Source organism: Ciconia boyciana, chromosome 15 (assembly GCF_034638445.1).
Source record: "Ciconia boyciana chromosome 15, ASM3463844v1, whole genome shotgun sequence".
Classification (NCBI taxonomy): Eukaryota; Metazoa; Chordata; class Aves; order Ciconiiformes; family Ciconiidae; genus Ciconia; species Ciconia boyciana.
In genome coordinates, this window is record NC_132948.1 from 2,204,712 (window position 1) to 2,213,862 (window position 9,151).

The 9,151-nt window shown below is 61.6% G+C and overlaps 1 protein-coding gene across 2 annotated transcripts; it reads left to right on the forward strand.

The window, feature by feature from the left end:
* The first annotated feature begins 1,750 nt into the window (after positions 1-1,750).
* On the forward strand, positions 1,751-8,631 carry TESC (tescalcin). Of its 2 annotated transcripts, none has more exons than XM_072880204.1 (8): positions 1,751-1,874; positions 5,865-5,934; positions 6,989-7,069; positions 7,309-7,448; positions 7,539-7,600; positions 7,677-7,784; positions 8,236-8,283; positions 8,409-8,631. In XM_072880204.1, the coding sequence occupies exons 1-8, from the start codon at positions 1,817-1,819 to the stop codon at positions 8,484-8,486; spliced, it is 645 nt and encodes a 214-aa protein (XP_072736305.1). In that variant the 5' UTR covers positions 1,751-1,816; the 3' UTR covers positions 8,487-8,631. The 2 variants fall into 2 exon arrangements, with proteins under 2 accessions (XP_072736305.1, XP_072736306.1); XM_072880205.1 differs by having other exon boundaries at positions 7,387-7,448.
* The last annotated feature ends 520 nt before the right edge of the window (positions 8,632-9,151 follow it).

Consider the following 9,151-nt stretch of genomic DNA (forward strand, 5'->3'; position numbering starts at 1 on the left):
TAGGAAAACGGCACAGAGAACTGAGCAGCAGTCATGGGCTGGTTTTGAGTGGTGCCACTGGGTCTTGGGGCTCAGGTTATAAAGGTAGTGCTGTTCGAGGGAGTGAGGGCTGTGGGCAGCAGCCTCTTTGGGAGGGGTTGTCCCCCCTTACGGGACGATGCCTTGGTGTGCTGCTGCTTGTGAGAGAGGCTGAAGAGCTGCTCAGGGCCCTCCACCAGCAAGGTGTGTTCCCTGGGGCAGGGGAGGGACAGCTAATGGTGCAGCGTCCTCTCGGGAAGCCCTTCCAACCCAGACCCAGGGCCAGCAGGGACACCCTAGGGCGTGCCCTGACAGCCCCCAGAGCCAAGGGCATGGAGTGTGGCCTCTGTGATGAACCGTGGCAGTTTGTCACCAACCTGTACAGGAAAAACAGAGGCCTCAAGACCCTACGGACCAGCCAGCCCTGCCTCCGGCCGGCGGAGAGCTGCAGCCTCTGGGGCTCTGCTGCTGAGCGCAGGAGAGCGAGGGGAGGAAAGGACTACTTTGGGCTGGAGGATGGCCCCCAGGCATCTTCTGGTCTCTTCCAGGCCACCTTCATGTTCACACCAGGTTGCTCAGGGTGTTGTCCTGATTAGTTTTGAGCATCTCCAAGGGCTGTCACAGCCCCGTGGGCCCTGCCTGCCTGGCTGGTGGCTCTTCCCCCCCCGCCCCCCCCCATAAAGACACAGGGACTGCCTGTGTAGGCAAGGACAGCGTGGTGCATGTGTTACCCCTCTCCCCGACCCTCCTTTTGGCTGGAGAGGCCTGGGCTGGGCAAAAAGCCACATTAGATGAAAATTTGGCTGCCCCGGGCCTGAAGAGTGAGGACCCCTGAGCCCCAGGGTCCCCCTGACACTGGCAGCTGAGGTTGCGGGATGGGGACATCTCTCCTTTCTCTCTCTTGTTTGTTTTTGGTTTGTTTTTTTTTTTTAACAGGTATTTTATTGGATCTGGGACAGCTGGAAGCTGGAAATTATTTTGGTTCCTGTTTATATTTGGCTTGAAAAAAATAAACCACACTGACTTGCTATCTACCGCCATAGCGTGCTGTGCTTTCCCAGCTGCCTGTCTCTCTTGAAACTGCTGCGTTGTCTCTTGAAAGGGGTTTGCTCTTCCCCTGCGCTCGTGGGAGGCTGGTGTGTCACTGCCAGGGCCGGAGCCCAGTCTGGCAGCGAGAGAGATGGTGACAGACGCACGCACCTCTGCACCGGGCCTGCTGCCTCTCCCTCCCCTGGCCCAAAGGAGGGCTGGGTTTCTCTCTTTCGGGGGGACCCTGTGGTGCTCCTACCCTCTCTATCCCCGCTCTTTCTCGTCCTAGCTTCCCCGGTCCCTGTGTGGCCCTGGGCAGAGCGAGGGGTGGGGGAAGCTGAAGAGCTCACCTAGGAGTGGGGGTTCCTGCCACTGCAGGGCATCCCCGGGGGAGACCCCCGGCCCAAGTGCCTGCAGCCAGGCTGGGCAGGGAGTGGGGGCCACCGGGGCCTCTCTGGGGCCTGGGCCCAGCAGGGCCATGCGGTGCCCAGAGCCACGAGTGGCTTCCAGTGCCACCAGCGCACGGAGGAGCTGCCCCCGCGCCGAGGCTCCGAGGGGGTCCCATGCACGCCAGCGCGCTGGCCGGGCTGTTAACTCTGGAACCTAACGACGGCGCGGCGGCGGGGAGCTCAGGGACCCGGGGGAGCCGCGCCGCCACCGCCTCCCTCCCCGCCGCGCCCGCCCTTATAAGCGGTGGCGGCGGCGGAGCCCGGTGCAGCGGCCCGCGGCGCGCCGCCTCCCGGCACGGCCCGGCCCGGCCCGGCCCGGCATGGGCTCCGCGCACTCCGTGCCCGCCGAGATGCGGGAGCTGGCCGACAGGACCGGCTGTGAGTATCGCCCGCCGCGGGTCCCCGGACAGCCCGGCCCGGGGACACCTTGGCCGGGCCCTGCCGCTGCCTCCCCCCGCCCCGCACCCCCGGAGCCCTCCTGCAGCAGCGCCGAGCACCGCGCACCCCGGAGGGGACACGGGCTGTCCGGCCCCGCAGGGGACGTGTCCCCCGGGGGGGTAGAGGCATGTCACGGGGGGAGGGGGGGATGCAGGCATGTCACCCGGGGGTGCTGGCATGTCACCGGGGGCGGGGGGGGCTGCAGCCGTGTCACCCACAGGGACGCACCCGCGCACCCCCGGTGCCGCACTGCCTCCAGGCAGCGCCCACGCGTGAGCCGCTTTGCCCTCCCACGCCGCTAGTGCAAGAAATTGTCCCCACGTCGCTGTTTTGCCCCGGAGCCAGCGGCTGCGCTGCCATCCGGCCACGCTCCCGGGGCTGGCACGGCGGGAAGGGCCGGCGGTGCGGGCAGGCAGGGCTCTGCAGCGGGGAGGTGGCCTAGGGCTCCAAGCAGGGGTCGGTGCATAGGTCGGGGGGGTCGTGTCCCTCCCGGGAAATGTCATCGCTCCAGGATGTCCCAGGACGTGGCCAGCTCTGGGCACAGAGATCAGGGGGCTCCCGCCTGGTTCCCCCAGCTCCCGCCGTACCGAGGGCGGGCTGTGCTGGAGGGAGGGGTGGGGGGAGGCAGCGCTGCTCGCAGCCAAAGGATGTGCCAGGGTTGGGGGGGGGGGCAGCACCTCTCCCCAGCCCTGCCACTGACCCTGCGGCCACATCGCCCTTCCTCCCCTCCCACTGCTCCTCCTCCCCCAGCGAGGGCCGAGCACCGCAGCACCCCACTGGGCACCCCGGGGGTGAACTCAGCCCTCCCCGCAGGCTGGGGAGCCCTCCCCTCCTGGGGAGCCCCCGGGGTGCGAGCGTGGCAGCCCAGGGTGGGAGGAGGTTTTGGGGAACGCCTTGGCCGGGGGATCCTGCCATGCCAGTGCAGTGCTGCCCGTGGGCCTTTCTCGGCACCTGCCCACGGGAGGCACCTGCCTCACGCCCGAGTGCCGCTGTGAATCAGTCCCGGAGAAGGGTTTACAAAGGCAGCACCCAAAACAGGCTCACTGAAACTAGAGGTCGGTGTGAGGGGGGTGCGATGCCCCCATGCCACGACCAGGGTGCATGTAGTACGCTGCCAGCAGGATTCACAGGGCTCCCACCACGCTGCAGCTGCTGCCAGAAAAACCTGGGGAAATGCAGGGTTTTTTACAGGCTTGCTGCTGCGGTACATCATCGTGGAGGGCATCACAGTCACCCTTGGTCCCTTGGGAGGAGTGGGGACAGGGCAGAGCTCCCTGCAGGTCCCCAGGACGTGCCTGGGGCACAGTCCTTTGCCTTCCTCCCAGTGCTTTAAACCCTGAAAGCCGCAGGGGCACCCACGCCTGTCTGCTCAGGGCCCGTTCCCAGCCCTGCTGCCACGTGCCCGATCACGAAGCTGCAGCAGCGGCATCTCCCTGGTGCTGAAGGGGCTCTTCTTGGGACGATGCGATCTTTTCCTGCACCCAGCTCGGTCCAGCGAGGCGAAACACGGCACAGGGAGGGCAGCACGGGGCTGAGCCCCTCCAGTCCATGTCTTCCCCTGGGGATGTCCTTTGCTCAAACAGCACAAACTGCTGCAGGCTGGGAAACAGCAAACCCCGCGCCCTTTGGTTTAAATACCCTTTTTTTTCCCCCCCTATATAGCATAGATTGCAGTGCTTGGACACGGGCCTGCAGCATCAGAGCGCTGAGGCCGTTTCTCAGCGATACGAGCAGCCTCTGCTGCCCTTGAGCCAGTCCTTCTTGCAAGAAAGCCTTTGCCCTTTGTGCAGGTGCAGCTCTTTTTTCTGGAAAGTAGCCGAGCGCTGCTGCCCTTCGCAGGACCGGTGCGGTCCTCGGAGACCTGCCTGCACCGCAGCCCTGTGCCGCGGCTCGGAGCTGGGTGAGGAAGACCTGCATTTGGGGAAAGAGGGAGGAAGAGCCTCTTTTTTGCCTTGCAGCTGTGGGCTGGACAGGGAGCGGGGCTGGACCAACTGTGAGCGTCCAGCCAGGGACCCCAGTTTTTTTGTCATGTCGGTCTCCGGGATGTTTTTCTGAGAGATCAAAGATTTTGGTGTGCAACCGAGTCACAGATGCTGTGATGCTTGGTGGCCCAGCTGCTCCCATGGTGACGGCGATGTTGTCAAGGGAGAAAGCGAAAGGTCACTTCTCTGTGGCCAAAATTAGAAAGCAAAGTTCAGAGAAAGTTTCTGTGTGTGTGTGGACAGCAGCAGAGCACCAGCCGGAGAAGGGCTAGGGGAGAAAAAAAAACATCATATGGGGGAATCGGTAGCGCCTGAGCACCCGCGCAGCCAGGCATCACCGCCTGAGAGCCGGAGGGTTCAGAGGGGGGACCCTGCAAAGCCAGGCCAGGGGGCTTAAATGGCCTCATCCTGCAAAGGCTCTGGCAGCTGCCAGCGCGGGCAGAGATCTGGGGCAGGCACAGAGCCCCGGCAACAAGCACAGATGGGTTTTCCAGTCCATTAATAGAGGTCTGTAAATGCTCAGCCTTACTGATCAATACAGTTTCTATTTCAAGGCTGTGAAACAACAGTCAGAAACAGAGCAAAGGACATTATTTAAACATAATAAAAGAGAGAGAGGGAGCGAGCCAGCCAGCCAGCCAGCAGGAGAGCTCAGCAGTGACCTGTTGTCTCTGAGCCGCAGCAGTTAACCATTTGCAACCTCTCAATTATACTTTAACATGCTTTTATCTTTCTCCGCGCCGCCAGGAAAGGCTGACGACCAGCCGCCGGCGCAGCCCTGCCCCGTGCCCGGCTCTGAGCGAGCGCACGGGTCCGGCTGGCGCCCGGACAGACGCCACCAGCTCGTGCAAACAGAGCTGAAAGCCCCATCCCTGGCTCCTGGGAATGGCTGCTGTCAATATTTGCACAAGAGAGTCAGGCTCTGCCTGTCTTTGGGGGTTTGTAGAGCTTGGTTACAGCCTGTAGAGAATAGCTGGGGAAAAATAAAATAACCTGTGTCGTGGGATTAAGGAGGTGAAAAGATGCTGGGTGGGTCTCAAAGCAAGGCTGCCCCTACCCCAGGCTGATGCTCCGGTGGGTGCAGCCGCACTGCCCAGGGCCTGGTGCATCCCTGGGGGAGGCAGCACCCACCTCGATGGTTCGGGGCTTCCTGGGGTGCTATTTCAAAGCCCAGCTTTGGTTTTTGGGTGCCGATGCATCTCCTCCATGTTCAGCCTTTCCTTGCCCCTGGCAAGACACAGGTGGCTGCTGTCAGCTTTGGGGTTTTCTTTCTTTTTTTTTCTTTTCCTTATTTTCTGTCACCCGGCATGGTGGTGGACATGAGCTCATGAACCTCCCAGCAGCTCACGGGGCAGGTCGAGACGTACTCCCCAGGCATGGCTCCTGCCCACGACGCCAACAAACTCCGAATTAAATGGTCAAGCCTGTTTGAAGGGTCTGCTACCAAGGATCCTGAACTGAGAGGGGGGAGTGGGATCCTGCCGTGCCGTGCCATGCCGTGCCATGCCATGCCGTGCCATGCCATGCTGTCCTGTGCAGTCTGGGCCAGGGGGGTTCCTGCAGACCGGGACTGGTGATAAACCAGCCCTTGGCATCACCCTGTCACCCCCCGCAGTGAGCAAGGGACAGAGCGCACAGGGCCTGACACAGCGAGATGGACCTTGCGGGGCTGCACAGAGCCACCAAGGGGAACTGAGGACTGGGACAACTGTGCCAAGAAGTGCCCAAGGCCCGGCCCCACTGCCAGCTTTTGGCTATCGCTGAATGGGGTGGGCTTGGGCCGTGTCCCCAGGGACCCAGCTTTGCAGCAGGTTTTGGTGCCCACCAGTCTCCTCGTGTCCCTGGGCAGGACACGAGCTCTGCAGATGGGCGTCCTGGGGGTCACCTGGGGGCTGCCCTGTGCCTGGGGAGCTCAGCCCCTGTCACCTCTCTCTTTTCCCCCCGACAGTCACCTCTGAACAGATCGAGCACCTGCACCGGCGATTCAAGCAGCTGAGCCGGGACCAGCTGACAATCCGGTACGGCGCGTCCATTTCCAGTGCCGGGGCGATACCTGCTCCGCCGGGGCTGGCCAGGGCAGCGCCTGCGGCCCCTGCCTTCCCCGGGCTGGCGAAGGGTGCCTAGTCAAGATGCCCAGCTCCCCAGGCTGCGAGGACGAGCGTGTCCTTCCCGGTCATCCCCCGGCCGTGCTGAGCTGGCTCTCCGCAGTGTGGCTTTGCAAATAATATGGGGAAAAATGAGTGGTGAAGCAATGGCCTGAGAGTAGGGTCACGCCTGCCAAGCATCCCCTTTTCCCCCAGCTTTAAAATCAGTTTTGGGGAGGGAAGCGAGAAGTCCCTACACGGCAGCTACGGTGGGGTTTGCAGTTGCCCTTTTCCCCCTCCTTGGTGTCTGTGCAGGCAACTGCGCACCAAAGCCACGACCCCGCTTCCTTGGGAAAGCTCTGGCACGTCCGACCAGCTTCACCAGCCACGCCAGGAGCCAGCGTGGGCCGGGGAGCCAGGCTGCCCTCTGCTTCCCCCCCCGCCAGAGATTATTTCTTGGCTCATTTGCTTTATAAAAAGTCAATAGCAAACGACCAGCCCAGGCTCAACCTCATGTCTGTGCAGCACAACACGGGGCGGCAGCGAGATGCAGCAGGATGGTGCAGGGCCGAGGAAGCCAAGGGGAGGGTGGACGGCAGAAGCTCCTTCCCTCACCTCGTCGAGCCCCGTTCAGGACCTTTTTCCTGGGAAAACTCTCTGAAACCCATGCAGCCATTTGCAGGTCGAACCATGCAAAAGGCCCCAGCATTGGCCCTGAGCTGCTGTGTCCCAGAGCTTCCCAAAACCCCACTTTAGTGGGGACAAAAATCCCCTGTAGCTGCACCAAGCACAGACCGATGCAGCAGCGTGGCTTGCATTCAGTCTGAATTGAAGCAAATAGGGGTTTTCAGGCAAAACATATTTTTTTTTTCATGATTGCTTTGAAAGAACGGGTTGGGGCTTCTGCCCCACCCCTTTGGTGACCATCGCAGCATCTCCCTCCTCTGCGGCTCTCTCACACTTTGGGCTGTCTCTGTTTCCTTTGCAGCAAGGAGAATTTTGACAGCATCCCCGATCTGGAGTTCAACCCAATTAGGGGGAAAATCGTCCATGCCTTTTTCGACAAGCGGTAAGAACATCCCCGGCACCATGGGGGGGTCGGGTAATTGGTTTATCCTCTGAAAGTGGGATGTGGCTCACAAAGATCTTCCTAAAGGCTGAGATAGAGCCAGGGTGAAAATTACAGACATTTAAGCTAAGTCTTCGGGAAAACCCTGTCTTAAAGGGATGTGCTGGGCTCTGTGGCAAGCAGGAGCGGGTGGCCGGGGGGTCCTGGCTGCCCGTCACCGGCAGCTCTGCTCTCGGCAGGAACCTGCGGCAGGAGTCGGATGGGCTGGCGGATGAGATAAACTTCGAAGACTTCCTGACCATCATGTCCTACTTCAGACCCATCGAGATGAACATGGACGAGGAGCAGCTTGATCGCTTCCGGAAAGAGAAACTCAAATGTGAGTTTCCAAACCCGAAGGCCAGGGCCGGCGGGGGGACGGTGGGACAGGGCTCCCCTGACCCTGCCGCGCTCCTCTCGTCCCTCCCAGTCCTCTTCCACATGTACGACTCAGACCACGACGGGAAGATCACGCTGCAGGAGTACAGAAATGTAACGTATGGTCCCTCCCGCCCCATCACCACTGGCTTTTAATTCCCGGCCCCGGCTTTGACCCGCTGCCTCATAGGTGGTGGAGGAGCTGCTGTCGGGGAACCCCCACCTGGAGAAGGAGTCGGCGCGGTCCATTGCCGACGGGGCCATGATGGAGGCAGCCAGCATCTGTGTGGGACAAATGGTGGGAGCTGGTTCCTTGCTCTACCGCAACACAGAGGCACTGTGAGGGTATTGAAAATGGGGCTGGAAGGTGTCTGTCCTGCCTGGGGCATCTCCCTGTCCCCGGGCCCCTTTGGCTGGAGAAGATTTTTTTGCAGGCAGCAGCTTTCAGGGTGGGGTTGGTTTTTTTTTCTTTATAAGAGCCCAAGGGGGATAAGCAAACAGCCCCCCATAAAGCCCATCCTCAGTGCTTGGGGCTTAAGTGCTTATAGAAAAGGCAGCTCCTTGCAGCCATGGTGGTTTTGGGAACCAATTTTGGGCTGGCCATGGGCATGGTGCGGGGCCAGCGCTGTGCGCCTGTGGGAGACGTGTCCCATAGCCCCAAGGGACCCACCCCTGGTGACCCAGTGCCCCGAGGCCCCTGCCCCATTGGTGTGGGGCAGCCATAATGTTTTCTCTCTCACTGCGCCCAGGGGCCGGACCAGGTGTATGAGGGCATCACCTTCGAAGACTTCCTTAAGGTTGGTGGCATCTCCACTCCTCTCCCCAGGAGGAGGGCACTGGGCGGTCAGAGGGACCTGGGCGTTCGGTGTGGGCACCGAGCCAAGCCCCCGTCCCGGTCCCGCTCACCCCCTTCCCCTTGCAGATGTGGCAGGGGATCGACATCGAAACCAAGATGCACGTCCGCTTCCTCAACATGGAGACCATCGCACACTGCTACTGACCTCCGGCTCCCTCCTGGGAGCCAGGGAGGAGGAAGAAGAGGAGGAAGAGGACTCTGCAGCAGCTCCATGTTCCTGGCACCAAGCGCTTTGTACTTGCCCGTGTGCCTGTCCCGTAGTGGGGCTGCCTTCTGCTCTCTAGAAACATGAGGCTTTTATCTGTAATAAAAGGTATTTCTCTTTTTACTCCTTGCTGAGAAATCCTCCGTCCATCCATCGCCCAGGGCCTGGCGGGGTCTCTCCCTGTGCAGAAAGCCTCTGCAAATCCTGGTCTCCCCTTAAGCCTGAATTTTTAGCCTCTGCCATGCGCTGCTCTGGGGAAGGAGCTGCCCCCTTTGTGCTGTGAGCCCCCCAGTCCCCATGCCATGGGGACCATATGCAGCCGGGGGTGGGGATGCTGAGGGGCAGGAGGTGAAGGCAGCATCCTCAGCACCTGGAAGGGCAATCACGTCCCCCTCTGCATCCCATGAGATGCTCAAGCCAGCGAAGGTGGCAGCGGCACAAGGAATAACCCCAAATCAAACCCAGACCAGCCACCTTGGCTGCATCTGCCGGCCGGAGCCAGGCAGGAGGGGCAGCGTGGGACCACGCCGAGGCAGGCAGCAGGGATGCGGGAACATGGGGACGTGGGCTCCTGGCAGCCGGGTGGCTCCCACCCCCACATGTT